Raw genomic sequence first — 21,160 nt, forward strand, 5'->3', positions numbered from 1 at the left:
CTCTTTATAAAGGGATCCCTGTATATCTACCATTCAGAGGGGATATATCTCCATCGCCACCGGCTCTTAACTGGATTCTGTAACTCTATCTGGCTTTTACTCAATCCATCCAGTTAGACTGTGTCTCGGGGCTGAATACAGCTTATTATATTTCAAGGGGGACTAAAACTAGTTTAAACCCTGGATCTGGAAGATTTTCTAGAATTAAATTTCTTGAAATTTCACTTGATCAAAAAACATCCTTTTTTAGAACTATAAAGGCAGAAGAATTACATACTAAAGAAAGCTGTTGACAGAAAGAGAAGGTGGAAACCAATTACAGCTGTGTTAACGGCATGAATCCCAATTCACACAGTCCTCTGGAAGGGCTCGGTCTCGTGGGTAATGTAGGTGGGGGGTGGGGGTGGGGATATAAACCTTCCATATATTTTATCTGAGTAGAGCAGAAACTTTCAATCAATACCAGTGACAAAATACTGCAGCGGCATAATACCCAGCAGCTTTCCAAAGTTGAGTTCAGGATATAGCCTTTTTAACAATTTAGGAGGCTTTGCACCAGGTCCTCAAGGAGAAGGAGGCAAAGGAGAATGAAACTAGAGTGGATTAGTTTCTTTTTCCCCCCCTTTGCTGCCTAAGAGGAGATTAGAGCTTGGTGCATTTCTCCCAGAGTAAAGGAAAGAAAGTGGAGGGTTACCACACGTCCTCCGAGTCCTCATCGCATTCGGCGCCGTATTTGCAGGTGCCGCACTTTGTAAACTTCCTGCCCACGTCTGACCCCGACCCCTCGTACTCTGAAAAACAAGAGAGCAACCATACAAATGTCAATGACATGGCATATTTATATTCTAGTACTCATGAATGATAGTCTACTTTTGCCTTTAACAATAACTGCTTCTACTTCAACTAACTAATAATAATTATGCATTTAAAGGAGTAAATATTAAGCTCATTCATATTACATCTTGGAACAATGTTGAAGTGTGATACTAAGATGTTATTGATATCCAGTGATTTAATTTGCAGGATACAGCACATGAAGACTTGTGCTTGTGCAGCCAACAATGTATCCGGTGTATTTTGTCTGCTTTAATAAACTAAATATGGAGCATCTGGATTAATTTCCTTCTACCCATTTCTCTCCCTTTGCTTCTTACTTGTGCCTTTTCGTGCACTGCTATTACTTCTTGCCGGACAGCCTGAGAGTAATGTAAAGCAGGAATAATTTTTTGGGCTCATTTTAACTCCAACTGGGTGTTAGTACCTAATCTAGTGCTGACGTCAAGCACATAAAAGCAAAAATAAATCAACTGCCTACATAGCCAGGGATTTTAAAATAAATAAATAAAGAGAAAACAAACCCATTTGATGGTGTAACAGACGTGGAGAGACTTTTAAAAATCTGTGTTTAAAGTCATATAACAAGCACCCTGGAGACAGCAGGTATTAGCCCAAAGTGCTATACAGAACTGCACCAAACATGAATAGCAGGACAGTAGCAAGGCTTAAAATGTTCTCAGTACAGAGAGAATAGAAGATCACAAAGGTTGTCATTACAGGTCTCAATTCTTTTGAAAACTCGTGAAACTCATGGGGGAAAGAAAAAGTTATATAGAGAGACTATTAAATTTGTGTCAGTCTGGAGTTTCAGTGATGTCATAATATGCTTTAATTTGATCCAATAATAATAAATCCATTGGATTTATGTGCTGCTACAGGAATTTCGTAACGATACACATATTGGGGGCGGCAAGTAACTAAACAGGGTTTCCGTAGGTTGGCATTGTTTCGTCTGTGTGCTGTAATGTGACATTCTTCACTCTGGTGCAGTCATTGTAAATCGCATAAGAGAAACCAGCCAATCACAGAGCAGCATTTCCAAATGACATCCTGTTCACAGAATTATCAGAATTTACACGATGTACATTTCTTTTTAAAACATTTTGTTATGTTTAACTAGCATGAAAACAACACAGATCGGCTACTGTAGGTTAGTTACAGTGGACTCTTGTGGAAAATTTTAGACATAAAAAAAGGGGGCTGAATGTTGAATATTCACTGTAAAGATATTCATGTGTCTAATCCTGATGTGCGTGATTTATAATAAGTTAATTGGTTGTGTGAATGGTGTCTCTTATTGTATTTCACACAGTTTGTGCAGCCTCTGCTTTATGGTCCTTTCTCCCAAACTGCACGAGATAACTTCTCTTATACAATAAGATAACCCTTCATAAGAACTATTAACTTATAGCAAACCGACAGATATAATCTTCTAGGTACACTGTCAACAAAAACCTGGGATAATTATTATGTATTATTTAGAGACAGAGCACACGTGCACACACACATATACACACACAGTTTCACACTCACAAACACAAAGGAAATGCAACTCGATGACAACCAACAGGGCTCTCGCCCACTGCAGAAACAGGTGTTTGCTTAACAAGAGATTGGCCTGCTTCTGCCGGCTGCCTTTTCATAATATAAAAATGTCATCTGTTTGAGAAAAGGATTATGGCTGACCTCAGTGTGCAGCTTGTCAAATGAAAGTCAAACAGCCTGCCAGCCCAAGCACTCACACTTATTTCCCACCTCACACCCAATGTACAGTTTTTCCTTGAATCGCAGTTTTATGGCCATTCATGCAAGATAAAACTCTTGCCTTTCATCCTAAAGTCATTTGCAAACAGCCTTTTTTTGCCAATAAAATCATTGAAAACAGTATTTTTCATGTTACTAAGCTAGGGACAAAATAGCTAAATCCATGATCTTGCACTTACGAATTAAAATAAACAAAGTAAACAAAAAGAACAAACACATTTTCTATAGCTCTGATTTGGACACAGATGTTTTGTTAAAATGTTCTACCATGTCTTGTAAGAGCCACTGAAGACACTGTCTTTGAATGAAGGGAAAGTCTGATTCCAAAATCAAAAGTCTTTGAATCCACTGGGTACATAAAAAACTTAAAAGAGTGAGGTTAGTTTGCTTGGTGCTCTGGTGCCCTCACAATGGCTTTTCACATCCAATTCTACATTGATAGCCACTTGCCGTTTTAAACACATCACTCCCCCACCCCCCCACCTTCCATTCATATTTAACACTGATGGCCAGGCCACTTGTATCATATTCACCCTCAAGGCCCTCAGGCAATGCCCACTCAACAGTGCCACCTGCTGGGTGGACTGGAGCTGACCAGCTGCTGTGTGCCTCACAGCCCCTGTCTCTCAGCTCTCTGGCAGCAGGCTGGGCCACCCCTGCACCTCTCCTTCCAGTATGTGTCTCCCCCTGGGACTGAACTTATGCCTGGAGCACACTGCCTTGCTGCCAGCCTGCACTGCATAATTGGACCTGCGTTTGTGATGCTTGAACACTCACAAACTCACACACGTCTACTTATAAATTCATACGCACAGTCAAACATGTGCACACAGGCACACACAGACACACACAAGACACAGACGCTACTGAATTCAATTCACACCTGGCTCCCCTACAGCTCCTCACCACTCTGAGCTCCCTCCTCCTGCCAGTTAATAATGGGGTGAAGAGGCTGGGTACATAATGGGAATTGGGCAAGGGCTCGCTGCCTGAATCCAAGAACAGCATAGATGGAGAACTGGAGAGCCTCCTCCTTTTCCAGTTCTCCCAAATGAACATGTGCCACCATACAATTCAGATGCTCTTTGGCCAAACTCATGGAGGCGACACAGAAATACACTACGAAGGAAGTGGTTTCACTAGTCATGGCCATACAATTGGTTTGCCCATTTGTAAAGTGGGAGGGATGGAATTAGCTTGGCCTGCTAGAATCAGTGTGCTTGGAAATTACAATTACTAATTTCTCTGAAATGCCAAATTTCCTCTTTGATTTATTTTAAGTCAGTAGTCAGCAATATCTTTCACATATTTCCTTACATGACTGCCTCAAATATATTTTTCTATCAATGTACAAATACTGGGCAGGCCCTTTACTCTACTTTTAGCAGAGCAGGAAGTACAGGAATTACAGTAATAATCTTCCCGGGAGGTGTTTATGGGTGGGAGAGCCATGTGCACACTCTAGACCTGAAATCCACTAAGCCTCATTCAAACCCTACTTCCAGTTTCTTCACTGAGGGAAATATGTTTTTTGAACAAGAGCACAGTGGTTCATTGCACACCTAAGCTCCTGACACTCAGACAGGTGAAAAAAGTTTCCTCTCCAAAAAGGAAAAGGAATGCAAATACAATCTCAAACCTAGGCCTCTTCCCAGTCGTGATCCTTGTGTCTAAGGTTGCTACACAAAGTACCTCAACACACTGTAGTCAATACAATCTCATACCATATACTGGTAAAAGAGAAAAGCCACTGTGTATAATGTTTAAATTATTCAATACTTAAGTTATATTTTTTCTATGCAGCTGGTCGCAGCATTTCAGTTCCTCACCATCTCACCTTTACATTTCAATTTTAAAAAGCTTGCAGACATCTATACTTCAAATTTCACCCGGGCTGTACTGACAGAAATGCTACAGCACAGGAATTACAGCTGCGCTTGTTCATCTGAGCCAGGGCTGTGGGTATCAGATGGGGTCTGGAGGAGGATTAAAAACAAATTATGCACAGCAGGGGGCATCTGTTTAGCATGGGAGCTGTGGAGTTATTGAAGCCTTCTTTGATTCAACCCATACTAAAATCTCTCCTTGACACTCCTTTCAGGCAGATTGGGGGCAGACACCTTCAGGAAGCAGATGTACAGATATACAGGTTTATTCTAGATCACAGATTGAACCCCTTTGAGATCTTGCACACTGGCAGATGTTGTAGAGGATAGCACACCGAGTTAAACCATCAGAAGAGAGTAAATATTTGTCCATCTGAGTTCTCAGCTTGGAATGCAGTAATAAAAAATGCAATCATATCAATTCCTAAGCAATGCCCATCAACCTTTATCACATTCCTTGGAATAAAGCTAAAATATTTCACAAAAATAAATGATGGAAAAAAGCTTTTAATGATCCGTTTAAGAGCATTAGATTCAGCTCTGTTCTTCGTGAAATGAAGACATGACTTATCAAACTGCAAGTACAGGTGGTTGAAATTATTAGGAAAAGATATAAGAAGAACAAAAAAAAAAAAAGACAACATACCTCCTTCCCCTGATCCAGATCCATTATCTGTAGATTAAAAAAAAAAAACATTCTTTTTTTACACTGTATCTCATCAGCTTTAATGTTGAACATGAAAAAATTAGATACACACTGTTTATATCTTGCTTTCCCTGGGTGCTTTGGATAAATATCGGGAGTCAGCATTTATGTTAAGTGGTGACAGGCACTATGCAGCCAGAGATTTCATTTGAAGTGGCTACAGGCTCTCCAGGATTTCTCTTTGAAGTAAGAAAAGGAATGAAAAACACTAAACCTGGCTGGGTGATAAATAAAGGATGCAGTACTGCGTAGAATTTGATCCTGCAGGTGTGTTTGTTGCTTGACTTCAGTCAAACTGGACCACTGTGTCCTTTTCTTGTTGCTCACTGCTGTGAATGGCTGTGCTGGTGTTGAAGGGGGGTGGGGTAGTGCTGTGTTGTGCTGTGTTGGGTTGCACCTATGTAGTTAAAGGTTTCATTGTGAGAGACAGAGAGTGACCTCATTACCCAGGGAATGCGGGGCTGTGCTCTGCTCAAGATAATCAGTGACTGACCGCAGAAACGTGTGTGGGCTGGGAATCGCCACAGTACACAGTGACACTGGGGTAAAAGTTCACCGCCTAGCCAGTGCAGGAGAAGTAACAGCAATGACTGAGGCTAAGGGTGAACAAAATGTGGAAATATATCAAGGGTAGCTGTCCCAGCATCACCCATCCTTTAGAGTGGCTCTTTTCAAATTGCCTATTTGTTTGAGTCCAACCCCTTGAAATTACATTTGCTCTAAGCCAAGAGGAAATTGCATCTCCTGTACCAAGCTCAAGATAGTAATAACCTGTTTTATTAGACCCAGGGAAGTTATCTGTTCCTGCAAACACTTACTGAAGACTTATTATAATTAAGTGCAACACCTTTGAGGTAATACGATTCTACGACATTGTCGTTTTCTACAGCAGTACAAAACACTTTTGACTGCATTAGTTTTATGCATATATATATATATATATATATATATATATTCTGTGTAACCATGTAAGCTGTGATATTAGGTAGTATAGTATCTTTGCAAAATGCATTGTCAATTGAAACCCTGTGGTTTTGCAGATGCCCTTTTCCTGACAGGGAATGTAGTAATTATCAAAAGCAATATAGGACCATAGCCCTGCTTACAGTTTTACAGGCTGAGCCCTCACACAATTCACATATGTTAAGTTTATTTATTTATATCATTCATTTGTTGACAAGATAGATTGGTTGATTGACTATGATATTTTACTAAAATGGCAATCTTAAAAGATCTCCAGTCCAATCTTGCTTTGATCTACTCAACACAAGCAACAGATCAGATTATTATGTGAACACCTGAATTATCTGCTTAAACTAGTCTTGAGACGTGCACCAGCATTCATTAGGTTTTACAGTGGATCTCAGTGTCTGGTGAAGGGTCTTAGTCCCTGCAACAGCAACCAGCCTGGCTAACATAGACGTGATCGGGAATTCAATCCTGACTACGTGGAAAAATCTACAAGAAAGACATCGACCAATGCCAACGAACTCACCGGGATAGCACGGCCCGTCTGACACCACTGATACGTGCTTCTGGTGTTTGCAGGCTGCCTGTCTCAGGTAGCACTCGTTCTGGTAGGTATCTCCGTTCGATCCACACACCGGGATGTAGTTTTTGTGGCACTGGAACAGAAAAACACAGTGTTCCTCATGTTAAAAGGGAAAGGGTGCAGAAATAACTTTTCGGATTAAATTAGGTATCTCATACATGGGAGAAAAAGGTGATAATTAAAGTGACTTCTCGGTCCTATGAGAGAGATAAGAGAGTTGGTCCCATTGAGTGTAATTCCAAATCATGCTATCACCGGGAAACAAATTGCACCCCAGTTTGGAAACTACTCGATTACAGTTAAGGACTAAACTGAGACATGCTGAAGGGAGAAGGAAGGAAGTGCTGATCCTTTACTTTAACTGCTGAGTCATGATGTGTGCAGACTAGTACAGGAAACGCTATCCAATAAACAGTTTGACAGTGACAAAAAAACGTTTATTTATTTATTTTTGTACCTATTTGTATCTAGACAATCCTGTTTTATGACAGGAAATGATCACAGGGCATCGACAGAATGTGTCAAAAAGCCTCACCGAACCCAACAGAGCTGTGGTAGATCCGGAATCGTGTTTAATTTAAATCATAAACACAACAAAGAGAAAGAGTAATAAGAGAGAAAGGATACGAGAAACCACCATGACATCTCAGCTAGGCTTTCTACAAACACTGTTTCAAAATTAACCTTAATTCGCATCTGGCAAGATACTGCTATTTGTTTGCATTTAATTACAGTCTTTACCCTCTACGAGACAGGTTGGTCTCCAGATATTACTATGTACAGGACTGCAATAAACGAAGCTGGTAAAGTACCCTTCCTAATGTCTGCAGACAGCTCTACAGGTTGATTGGCTTGAAGCAGCTGATAATACCAGAATATCTATCAGCCACCAGTTTAATATTTTGTCCTGTTTAATCCCTTCATCTACATTGTTCCATCTGGGATGCATTTAAATTAATTAGTTCTATATAGGCCGCTCCAGCTCAAACAAAGAGAAACTAGTATCATGTAAAATGAGACAGGTTTCTTCTATATTTTTTAACTCCCTTTCTATTTCTGAACAGTATAAGAAGGCTTGCTGTTTCCCAGCTTTTAAACTATCTATTTTGTCAGGAAATATGTCAGTAGATGTTCTACATTCTCAGTGTCATCAGTAACTGATGTTATCAACTAATGCGTACATTTATCCTTCATTTAATGGAGTTTCTCTTATTTCAAACCTGGTCAAACAGTGAGACAAATGTCATAATGTGTAACTAAATTATCTGAACTATGAAATTGCTAACTGAGAGGGATGAATCCCCAATATACTTGTCAAGAGTCAAAAGATGTTAAAAAAAGCATTTAAAAAAAAATACTAAAATAATAAATATATGTGAAAATGGTACGGTGCTGTGTTTTGTGTATTATATGCTACAGAGTCACTGCCATTTTTTAGTCTCTCTCAGTTTGAAGACTTGAGGCATGAATTCAATTAAAATTTCCAGCTGCCCAACAATCACAGATGTCAACCGAAATGCCGATCTGAAGTGCGTCTCTGTGGAGTAGATGACAGGAGCCATTAGGAGACAGTAAAAACTGCCACCATGCAGCACATTTGGAATCCATTTTACGTGTGTCCAGGTCTAAGATACTGTAGACACTGCTCTGATTTAATCAGGGTCCGTGGCTGGTTGAAGATATTGTAATATACGTCTCCTTCAGAAAATCGTGTTTATTAGCGGCTTTGGGTTCTATTCCTGATTAGGGGCAAATAAAATAAAAAACCACTCGGAGCGCATTATTATTCGGATTGAATTTTAATCTGCTCTCCTCGCCCTCCTCCTTTAAAGAGTGCTGAAGGGTTAGCATTAACATCTAGCAATGGTGTGCACAGAGTTGTCTGGTTACTGCCACATCATAAAGCAAACTGTTTAGCCATGTCTTATATAATAAAGATGAAAAGAAACGTAGCTCAGCCCCATAATGAGAGTCGATGAAATATTAATGCGATGCAGAAAACTTGCATTTAACAGACTGATTTGGAAATATAGGAACATTTGCTGTTGTTAAATAACTGAGGAGGACATTAATATGAATTTAGGAAGATGATAACCAAACAGGACACAAGCCCTGATTTATTGTATTGCAGAAGTTACTTGCATGGGATGCCTAGGGGGACAAAAATAAATAAAATAAAAATTTCGCTATATGTTTTGCAGCAGCAATGTGGATTAATCCAGAGGGGTATTTATCAGTATATTATCATGTGCCACCAGCAAATATTTATGTTAAAAAATAATAAGTAAATAATTGTATATATTTTTTTATATAAGTTCAGCTGTACAAAACAACCAATCATTCTTTCTAACCATTATAGAGACATCAAATTCATATTCTTATTCTTATTTATATTTATATTTAAATGGCTTATGGGCAATGTAGCACTGCAGAAAGCAAAATGGCAGCTTCCACTGTTGAGGTGGTAACAAATAAGCAAGTTCGGCCAGTCCACTGGGAAATCTTGACCTTCCTCCCCAGCTGAAAACATGACTAACGAAGCACTGATCAAACTGTCAGAACGGCACAGAGCATCTTTCACATCGCTGTGTAGAAAACAGAGAGGTGCATTAACATAAAATCTGCAATGTCATATTCAGAAAGGATTACACAGCATGTATCTATACCTTGATATATAATGCAATAGGTCTGTGTCCAGCTTCATAGATAAATTATATATGGAATTGGGTGTGTGTTTTGTTTCATTCCTCCCAGGGAAGGCAGGACAGATAGATTGGGTCGCATCTTGACTGCTGAGAGTGTAAAACTAGACTACCTGCTGTAAAATATACAGAAGCCTTCCACTTGAAATAGCGCAGAAGACAAAGGCCAACATGTTCAAAATGACAGGTTGAGACCCTCACACCACTCCAGTCTAGAGTCCTGTGTTTTTGACGTGTGGAAGAATGACTGCGTTGTTGGCATCATTTGCCCTTGAATTTCAATGAGCCAGAGATCCTGCCCACAACGCAGCCATCTCTCCTGTTCTCTTCTCCTGTCTTGGTTTCTATTCCTTTCCTCTCCCCCTTAATTTCTTCTCTTCACCTGTGCCCTCACACTCTCCTCTCCTGTTCTGTCCTTACCTGAAACTGGCACACACACTTCAGGTCTGCCCCGTCATCTCTGCACGTCCCTCCGTAGCGGCACGTCGAGTCATCACACACTCGCAGGTCGCTCTTTTTCTCTGCAAACTCTGTGAAGAAAAGAATACATGACGCTGCATTAGCAGATCCTGAGAGATCCTCCAGTTTCTCAGTCTGGGTACAGGGGACAAGAAGGTTTAAAGCATTAGTTCCCTACATAAACATGACAAAAAACTCTGGGTCATCTTCAGAAACTGCCAGTGCAAACAGTGCACAATGTGGATTTTTTTATGGGTAGTAACCACTCCAGGCAATCACAACCCCTTTTATGGATTCAGGGGTATCTATCCACACATGATCTGTTTAATGCAGTGCAGGAAACACTGATCTATCACAACGATGATGTCAACACATAGCAAGTGTGGTGAGATAGTGGTAATACACTGTTGAATGGCCCCCTTCTGGGAAATGTCTGCGAGAGTATGGTGAGAGAGCTTCCACACCCTCTCATGCAAACAAATAAATAACAAGCCACTGTTTAATTTAAACTGCTGATTGTTAAATCAGGCGAGGGTTTGCTGTGCAAATGCTACGCAAAGTTTCCCACATTAATATAATTTATGTCTTACATTTATTCACATCACTGCAGCCCACTTTAGAACTTGCGATTCAACACGGGTATGAACCTCTCACAGCTGTGCCCAAACACTCATCACACATTGATCTCTGTGATTCGGCTGACGTTTGTCAGTGAATGGTGAAGTTTAGGGAGAAAAACTAAATTATCGGGCTGCCCTGGCATATAAATTGTTACAAAAACCTGGAAAGCAATAAATAAAGAAATAAACAAATGTATAAATAATAACAAATAAATCATCCCATGGCTTGTCTCTTGAAGATGTCATGATGTTCCCTGAGGGGACAGCAGCTTTTCACAATCACAGCCATCTGGCCTGCCTGTCCATGTCTTCCACTCAGAGTGAATCCTGTGTGTCACACTTCAGACAGCCCTTCCAACAGACCCCCACAGCCAATAGTGCTGCCATCTTTATTGCAATAACTCGCTGGTAAATTGATGAACAGACTAGAACCGAGATTCAGTTCTGGTTTACCCTGGTAGTGCAAGGAATTTGAAGGCAGCCTATGTGGACTGGCTGTCTGTTGTTCTTGCTCCCCCTTTCTTTTTTGCTTTCCTTCAGCTATGTTGATTTGTTGGCCAAGCCTCTTTCATTCACATTTTCTTTATGCATTTTATTTAAAAAGTAAGTGTATAAACAAGTATTGGCAAACCGTTACTCAAGGTCACAATGGCTGCCTAGAGGACTCAATTTCTTTACTGGCACTATAAATCAAGTATGATTCATAAATATCCCATTACAATTTTAGTCAGTCTACTCAGTGCCAGTTCATGTTGGGGTCACGAAATCCAGAAATGTAATTTGATGCGGAGGGCCTGGTGGAGGGTGGCCGAAAGCCTGCTATAATAATGTTACCTGTCCATGAATAGCTCACAATGAAACAAAAATGCATAAACCAGCGCTGCCTTTTTTGTCTCCATTATTTAAGAACAATCAGTGCTGGCTGAGACAACTCCAGCTATGCAGTATGACACCTGACAGTTTGATGTCCAACCTAAGCTGAACCTGTCAGCAAACCTGCCTAATTCAGAACTACAATTACTGTTAACACAAAGAGAACCCCAGTATGAGAATGCTAGACTGAACACAAAGAGCATCCATTGAGTGCCAGCATACAGTCACATACATTCATCCAAAACGCACATTCTCCTGCCAAGAAGTCCAGACCCCTTAATAAGAATGCATAAGAAACAAATCACATAGCCATTTCATTATTATTATTAGCATTTCCATACTCGTACTATATTTGGAGGCTGCAATTCACTTGACTCAATATATCTGCTTAACCTCTTTGAGTACTCTGTCCAATGATGTTCATTTGATGTTATTTTATAAAGCAAAGAAATTGGATCCAAAACATTGCGGAAACTGCGGAACAGGACGAAACAAGCAGACATTCAGAAAATTAGGTGAACGGTTTCTGAAACGCTGCACGAGGGTTTCGACTGATCCCAGATATCACCTCAAGATGTTCCAGCATGCCATTAATGTGTTACACGCCTCAAAGTGTATGTAGGGCTAATGGACAACAGTGACCTTGTCAAAGTACGTGCTAGTACTCTTATAAATCCTATTATATAAAGGAGAAAGAAATAATATTGGTTGAGGGACGAACCTGTCAGCCATGCCAGCATTAATTATAGCACTGGTGGCAATAGGCCTCTTTCTTCTTTGTAAGTTCAAATAAACTATCTGAATTGGTGAGGAATTTTGGGGGGGAAATAACAACAAAACTACAAACCTCTTGCATCAATAGAGGCAAAGAATGGATATTTACAAAGCTTCCTCATTTGGAAAATAACAACAAAAAACGCAGGTGTTTAAATCACTGGCTATTACAATGTCCAGGCCTCAGTAATTGCTGTGGAAAATACAGCTTTTACAGATTCCAACTTCAGCGTATCTGTGCTTAATGGCCTTTGTAAAATGACACATCAGCCTGTAATTAGGAGCTTCTGAAGGTCCTAAAGTGCAGGGTTGGTCTGTTGATGGATGCAGTTCAGGCTCAGTTGTAAAAACTGTAATTTCAACCTGCAGCCTCTAATGCAGCCATACAACACAGAGCATTTTCCAACATGTCAAGCTCTGAGGAACCTCATTGCATGCAAGGGTCACCTGGATGTTCAGCCCATTGCCATTTTGACATCCTCACTCAACTTTCAATGATACACACACTAAAACATGTATATTTTTCATTGAGAATAAAAGAAAAATCAAACAAAGTGTTATAGATACCCACACCGTGCCCTGTTGTCTAGCAATTCGCTTTAGTTTGAAAATACAATAGTAACTTACAATTTAAAATGTGTCAACAAACTGCACTGGTTCAATTCAATATTTTTGCACGATTCAATGAGGTGTGTGGAGACATTATTTATTTTATTACACATGTAAACCTACAGTACCCCATCTGAGTTCCCATTCAGTCCCATTCAGTCTTAACCAAAGAGATAACATCAATTAATTAAATGCTGGTATCTTATATCTGGTATATCGATACAGACATGGAAATAATGTAGTTCAGTTTATTATGTTGTTAATAGCATTCAAAACTTACTGAAGGAGGCTACTGAGGTGTCATGCATTTTAACCTTAAAGATTCAACAGTATGGAAGAAAGTACACAAGCACTGCTCGGGCCTTGGTCATGTGTTACAAAAAGCTCCATAACGTAATATTTGTGAGACATCTGGGACTGTATATAATAAGACTGGACAGACACTGACTTCACAGTCAAATAAACTAAAATACACACACAAATAACAGCAGAAAGTGATAAAAAACATGCTTAAATCCTGCACTGCCAAGAGTAATGATGATGCATTATCCCTCCAATTAAGACTCGCTTTTACAACCTCGGTTTACATTCTGTGTTAGAGGTATCCTGAGCAGTGTTGGTTGACATGTAGAAGAGTGGTTTTCTGCTCTGAGACCGTGTAGTGTGAAGGAGGACGAGTGGGCAGGTTTAAAGTGGTAGGTCGATGAGGCCACTCTTTATGACCTGAACCTCTGTTCTGATGGATGCTGATACTTCTGCTTGAGGAAGATCTGATAGGCTGCTTATAGCTGTTTATCAATCCAGTGCAGATAGCATATTCGCAGAGATCTCTCCCTCTTATCTACTATAATAATAATAATAACTTTATTTATATAGCACTTATCAAGCTCAAAGCACAAAGTGCTGCACAATCAATAAAAAACAACAATAGTTAAAACAAGGATATAGAAGGAAATAAAAAACAACAAGATGCAATCAGGAAAGTACATCATTCAAAATGTAAAACAATAAAGCTCATGAAAATTGTGGAGGAGAACAAATGCAGTATATATATATATATATATATATATATATATATATATATATATATATATATATATGTCTTAAAAAAGTTAATGTTTCATACATTTGGAAAAGTGGAAAAGTGTATAAAAAATAGTTTCGAGATTTAAAAACATGGACCGACTCGGCAAAAGCACGATCTCCCTTAGATTTCGACCTAGGCTTTGGAACATCCATGTGGTGGTCTTTTATGCCCCGCGTCTACTAGCGGACGCGTCCAGACGCTTAAACGGGTGTTTCTGCTGTTTTGTGGACGGTTAACTCTGCCTCGGTTCCGCTGTTCTCATCATCAAGATATGTGCTAGTAGATATGTATTTTAAATGGCACAACTTGACTCCCTTAATGTATTACTCTTACTACAGATTTGTAACTGCAAACAACACTTACTGTCGTATTATTTTTAATTTACTTAGCAGACGGTTAACCAGGGCAAGTTACACTTGAAACAAAATACACACGTTTCACGATTAATCCTACAGTAACAGCAGCTACAATATAGCAGGTTATAATTGAACTAAAGTGTGCACGTTTCAGTCATGGTGATTATGGACTTATTATGGACGCATTTATTAAACCAGTCCTTAACGTTTTAGAGGGAAAACCAGATCTGCTGTAGTTATTTATTTATTTATTTAACTTGTAAATGGGAACACGTTTTCGCCTTCATACTGATTGTCTTTGCGGAGCTGTTGTACAACAGACCTGCAAACCATCCACAGGATGACAGCCTGAAACACCATCCAGTAATTAAAAACATGACTGAACCAGTTTTATTATGATTTTCAAAATTTTAATTGGAGTCAAAGATCACTCCTAGATTACTGAAAGCTGGTTAAATGTTAGGGGCTAGCGACCCAAGATTCACTTGAAGTTGTCTGGAAATCTTCTCAGGGCCGATAATGAGAACTTCAGTTTTGTCTGAGGTCAGCTGAAGAAAATTATAGGACATCCAGTTTTTTATATATATATATGTAAAATAGCAACTTTAGGTTTGACAGTCATTAGCTTTGACTGGTAAAGCTGAATGTCGTCCACATAACAATGAAAATTAATATTATGCTGACAAATTATATGGCCCAATGGTAGCATTGTATAGTGAAAACAGCATAGGCCCCAGTATTGAGCCTTGAGGCACACCACACGCAAGTATGGCTGTGGATGATACATGCTTGCCAATAGAAACTGAAAAATGTATATTTGACAGAAAAGATGAGAACCAATTCAGTGCCATCCCAGAGATCCCCACTCAATGTCTAAGTCTATCAAGTAGGACGGAATGATCTATTGTATCGAATGCTACCCTTAAGTCAAGCAACACCAGAACAGAACAATCTCCAGCATCCGCACTCATCAGGAGGTCATTTGTGACCCTAATAAGGACAGTTTCTGTACAATGATGTTGTCGAAAACCTGACTGAAATGTTATTGTTTTCTACTACTGACAGGAGTTTTGATACCACTAGCTGGTAGACAGTGCAGCACTGCATTAAAGGGGAAGTTTAATGTCTGGACTCATCGACCACTAGACAGACCTCCTGCTCTCCTTCCTTTCCATGTCTTTATGATCAGTCTGTGCATGTACTTGAATTCACGTGGGAGTGGACCCTTGATGTGGAGTCAACGGATGATACCCAGTAAGCACTGGCTTGTTTTCAGACCCTGAGGATGCGTTTGTTTGACCCCCATTTAGAAAGGAAGTTGATACATTTTGGGTCATGTGATCAATCACTGCCCTCCAGCTATCTGATGAGGTCTCACTTCCAGGGCAGAAGGGGCTTAGATCATCTGTTGTGACAAAATTAGTCTTCTGTAATTGGTTGATGGATGCCTGTATCTCTATCCAAGATGTCTTAACAGGGTTTAAAACAATACTTCATATATTTACAAATTAATTACAGTACAGTTTTAGAAGGTAGCAGTACTACGGGAAACACACAAGTTCAATGACATTCACTTTAATCAGCAAATGAGGCAGCAGCCATGTAGAGTGGAACAGTGGTGACTTAGTGATTCTGCTCTATGTATCTCTTTAGCTGTGTGTGTGTCTCTCTCTCTCTCTCTCTCTCTCTCTCTCTCTCTCTCTCTCTCTATCTCTCTCTCTCTCTCTCTCTCTTTTCAGGATAGAGGCAAGGATAAAAGAGCAAGTGTGTAGGAATAATTCCTGGCCCCCACTGAGAATTCCAGTTCTCTCTACATCGCTGTCCACAGAACTCCCCTGGTGCTAAGAAACTCTGAACACTCTCACCTTCCAAATTTCATGGGAGCTGTAAATCTTAGGCAACACCTCCAACAAAATGACTCTTACCGTAATCCACTTTTTTATTATATACCATGAAGATAAATATGATATAGATACAATTACAGATAATTTGTGTTTGAATTAAAATGTAAGATAGATTGTTCAGTACACATTTAATTCAATCCACTAAAGAAGGATAGCCAACTTTAGGTATATATATGTTTACAATTAATACTATTTCTAGACCTCAATAGTACTACTAGAAGAAACATAATATATATGCGAAATAATATTTTAATTAAAACCAAATTACACAAGTGCCTTACATGTATCACAGACTCCTCCAGATTAATTAATGTAATATGATTATACGATCATATTATGATAATTTGATAATATAATTGTGTTCTGTAATTACCAAATTAGGAATAAATGGAAATAAAAAAGATGGGAAAAACGTCCAACACAGATACATTTCAAATCGTATGGTGATACCTTGATCAGTCCCTGGTTCTAATCTTCAGTTACTTTAAAGCTTGTCAGTCCTTTCAGTGTTCGGTACGTTGCCAAATTCTTAAACACTGAACAGAAAAAACTAAACAGAAACAAAACCTCAAAACAGCATCTGAATGAGACTTAAGTGTCTGCTCCTCGCTCCAGACTGTTTGGGTTTGGGAAGAGGACCATTTCTATTCTGCAGTTTGCCCGGCCGATTTTAACCTGACGCTGACATCAGTGACGCCCTTTCTGTGGCATCCGACCCCAGAAGTATCTGCAGCAGGCTATCATTTGTTCTCAGAGTTGTCAGAGGAGGAGGTTCACAGCAGCTGTCAACTTTTGCGGGCTCCCTATCTCTCATTGTTTCCCTGCATCCTCAGGCTTTCATGGCTAATTAGGCCAGGCGATTGCTCGATCCGTCAAAGACCAACTGAGGTTGACAGGGAGAGGAAGACATGCACTTGTGAACCTGATTTCAGTATAACCCGAATGGCCCTGCATCCTCATGAGCCACAGACTGTATACAAGACAATGGTGATTGGATTATGGGTAATATAACTGCTGTAGATTGAGCCATCCAGTTATTCAAGCAGTCATATATGGTCACCATAAGCTTCCAAAGGGCCTTCAAGTAAAGAATACCATGATATTGAAGAGAACAGCAATAGCCACGCATTGTAAAACTACAGTAATTTCTCCTGTGGAGAGCAACATAAAGGTTATGAATATTAATAATCTTGGAAACTCCATACAGGTAATGAAACAGAAATGGAGGGAGGGAACTAGGGTAATTTGGTCTAGTTCTGATTATCTATTCCAACCGCATGGCTTAGTGTTTTAGTAATTGCAACTGTGTGTTGTCAATAAGGCAGGAGTTCTGAGTTTGCTCCACAAAAGCAGTTTCTCTCGTCTCCCTGATATTGCAAACTGGCGGCTATTACACAGCGCTGTGTTCATAACGAATTGACAAATCACACAAATCAGTCCATCGCGCTGCTAACCACCTGGCTGACAGAGACGTCTGGAGATTTTCAGAAAGACTACAACAGGAAACAGTTTCCCTGGAGTGAGGAGGAAATTCTGTGTGCAGCTGTGCCGGGCAGCTCAGCAAAAACCAAGTCACACAGCACTCGAATGTTATGGGGGGCGAAAACCATAAAACATTCTCACACAAACACATTCAAAATACAAAAATACCACCATTAAGCACTATATGATTCATATTTTCATTCTTGCACTACTAGCTTATAAATGCTTACAAACACACAGGAACAGCTCCTGCAGTTTGTCACAACTATGCATCTTTTTAAGACAGCTTCTAAGAACACAGTAGAATGTAAACAGGGAAACAGTCAAACAGACAGTTTTTTTTTTAATATGCAGAAGATATGCCCCTCTCTAAATTACTACAGTAATCACATATCTGCTTGAGTCCTTCATATAAATATAGCTATTATGAATTAGCATACAGAAGGAAAAACAGATTAAAATTAACAATAATAAAAAGGAATAGTCTGGTTGACAAAGACAAGCAAATATGCCATAAAATACTGTTCAACTTTCACTGCAAAAACTTAGAGCTGAAAGGAAGGCAAGGGTTTACGTTATTTATATATTCTTTCACTACGGGTCAGTAAACTCTTAAATAAATGAGAATGTGCATAGAAATGGCCATTAATCAATATCAGACACTTAAGGCTAGAACGCATCTCCCTCGCTGTGCCAGCAATCCATCTACATTTGAAATAACAGAATAATTTATCTTCTGTTATGTTGCGCAAACGGAAGATGGAACTGACAGGCTATGAAGATGCAAGGACAGTATTTGGCCGGTCCCAAAACACACAACCAGCTGGGGCCGAGGAGCCCGTCTCAGTGTGTTATATAAGTAGACATCTTTAATTGCTTTCCGACTTCTTAAACAGTCAGAGACTTCAACGGTAGCTGTTATTATTATTATTTTTAATGTATTTTTAAAAGTTAACTGAAAAAGACAAACTTTTAAAGCAGCTGAACGACAAATAATAAAAAAGGAATAATTAAGTAAATGATTAGTTTAGTTATGGATTCAATTAAGTAACTGAGAGCTCAGCTGGAAGCAAAATCTAGCAGACAAAGGCATACTGCAGGAGCAGGTTTGAAACAGACAGAATTAGAAAAAATAATTAATTTCTACAGTAGAATGGAGCCTAACTCTGCCTGCACTTATTAACAACAGAACATGTGTCAAGTGCAGTCCAGAGAGGAGGGTCCCTCTGTGTGGCCCAACAAGTAGCCTAGCTGCTTAAATAGAAAATACAGTGCAACTGTGTTCACGCTTCTCCACTCCCTCAAGTGGTAAAGACTGGCACTTTATGTTCATTTTCAAAAGATCAGCAATAAAGAATAAAGACTGTCAGTTTTGGCTGTACAGCTATCTAATTGAAGGCTTGGGGCCGGATTAAATTTTGACACAAAAACTTTGACCCACCCGCTAATAGCAAACTACAAACCTGTACATCATAGCGGTTACATTTCTGATTAGAAGAAAGTGTCATCTTACTGAAAATGAAGCCGCAACTGAGTACAGTTCTGTAGTTTTCTATAAGCAGGTGGGTAAAAGTTTTGATTTAATCCAGCCCTTGGTTTCGGAAAGGTTTTGGTTGTATTCATGTTGCCCTGTTCAACAATGATGTTCTTTCCCCAGTTAAGAAGAAAAGTAGCCATATTGAATGCTTTATGTAACCAGCTCAATCTCATGTAAGGCTCAGTTCAAGGTTTTAATGTTAACCCTCATTTATCTACCCTAGGGCACAATTCTGCACCACCGATAACTACAGAAGAACAATAATCTCCATAAAGCCGCAAGTCTTTGTCCTGGGTAAACAGAACCACAGTATCTAATCTTACGAAAGCAACACAAGTAATGAAAACAAAGCTATGTGTGACGCAAGTAATGATATTTATGTTTCCATGGAAAGGAAACCGACTGGTGTCTTACATCATGTTGTAACACAGAGACCTAACAGCTGGAAATGTCTGTGCAGTGTGTGTCTATGTAAATCAATAGAGAAAGGGTCAGCAATACCTGACACGACTGTCTTATCTACAGAGACAACCAAACCTGCTGAAGGGAAACGACCTCTTCAGCAGAAGCTTAGCAGGTCCATATGTAAGAGAAGGGCTGTGAGATGGAAGGCCAGCACAGGCAGGAAATAATCAAACCCCACACCCTTATCACACAGCAGCTCATTGAGAGGACAGTAGACCCTAACTTGAGGAAGCGCATTGCTTTTCTTTGGCTTCCCATTCCCATTTTTAAAGCTACATGTAAAATACTGATGTATGTATTTATTTGGCTAAGTGTACTGTTCCAATTCAGTTCAATTCAATTTCATACTCTGAATACATAGTTATCACCATAACACAATTAGACATTAGTAGACATTAATCTTTTAATCACAACATATTTCTTCAGGGTAAGATTTAATTAAAAAACGGATTCATACTTTAGATTTTTTTTATATACACTCACCTAAAGGATTATTAGGAACACCATACTAATACTGTGTTTGACCCCCTTTCGCCTTCAGAACTGCCTTAATTCTACGTGGCATTGATTCAACAAGGTGCTGAAAGCATTCTTTAGAAATGTTGGCCCATATTGATAGGATAGCATCTTGCAGTTGATGGAGATTTGTGGGATGCACATCCAGGGCACGAAGCTCCCGTTCCACCACATCCCAAAGATGCTCTATTGGGTTGAGATCTGGTGACTGTGGGGGCCAGTTTAGTACAGTGAACTCATTGTCATGTTCAAGAAACCAATTTGAAATGATTCGACCTTTGTGACATGGTGCATTATCCTGCTGGAAGTAGCCATCAGAGGATGGGTACATGGTGGTCATAAAGGGATGGACATGGTCAGAAACAATGCTCAGGTAGGCCGTGGCATTTAAACGATGCCCAATTGGCACTAAGGGGCCTAAAGTGTCCCAAGAAAACATCCCCCACACCATTACACCACCACCACCAGCCTGCACAGTGGTAACAAGGCATGATGGATCCATGTTCTCATTCTGTTTACGCCAAATTCTGACTCTACCATCTGAATGTCTCAACAGAAATCGAGACTCATCAGACCAGGCAACATTTTTCCAGTCTTCAACTGTCCAATTTTGGTGAGCTTGTGCAAATTGTAGCCTCTTTTTCCTATTTGTAGTGGAGATGAGTGGTACCCGGTGGGGTCTTCTGCTGTTGTAGCCCATCCGCCTCAAGGTTGTACGTGTTGTGGCTTCACAAATGCTTTGCTGCATACCTCGGTTGTAACGAGTGGTTATTTCAGTCAAAGTTGCTCTTCTATCAGCTTGAATCAGTCGGCCCATTCTCCTCTGACCTCTAGCATCAACAAGGCATTTTCGCCCACAGGACTGCCGCATACTGGATGTTTTTCCCTTTTCACACCATTCTTTGTAAACCCTAGAAATGGTTGTGCGTGAAAATCCCAGTAACTGAGCAGATTGTGAAATACTCTGACCGGCCCGTCTGGCACCAACAACCATGCCACGCTCAAAATTGCTTAAATCACCTTTCTTTCCC

The 21,160-nt window shown here is 39.8% G+C and overlaps 1 protein-coding gene across 1 annotated transcript in view; it reads right to left on the minus strand.

Moving 5' to 3' along the window:
• tmeff1a (transmembrane protein with EGF-like and two follistatin-like domains 1a) overlaps nt 1–21,160 on the minus strand; it is a 65,006-nt gene that overhangs the window by 16,219 nt on the left and 27,627 nt on the right. Inside the window, exons 2-5 of the mRNA XM_066687687.1 lie at nt 9,868–9,977; nt 6,689–6,818; nt 5,134–5,160; nt 695–791 (exon numbers count right to left, since the gene is read on the minus strand). Of these exons, the coding sequence (XP_066543784.1) occupies nt 695–791; nt 5,134–5,160; nt 6,689–6,818; nt 9,868–9,977 (364 nt within the window). The remainder of the gene's footprint in view (nt 1–694; nt 792–5,133; nt 5,161–6,688; nt 6,819–9,867; nt 9,978–21,160) is intronic.

The sequence above is a fragment of the Amia ocellicauda genome, chromosome 2 (genome assembly GCF_036373705.1).
Source record: "Amia ocellicauda isolate fAmiCal2 chromosome 2, fAmiCal2.hap1, whole genome shotgun sequence".
Taxonomy (NCBI): Eukaryota; Metazoa; Chordata; class Actinopteri; order Amiiformes; family Amiidae; genus Amia; species Amia ocellicauda.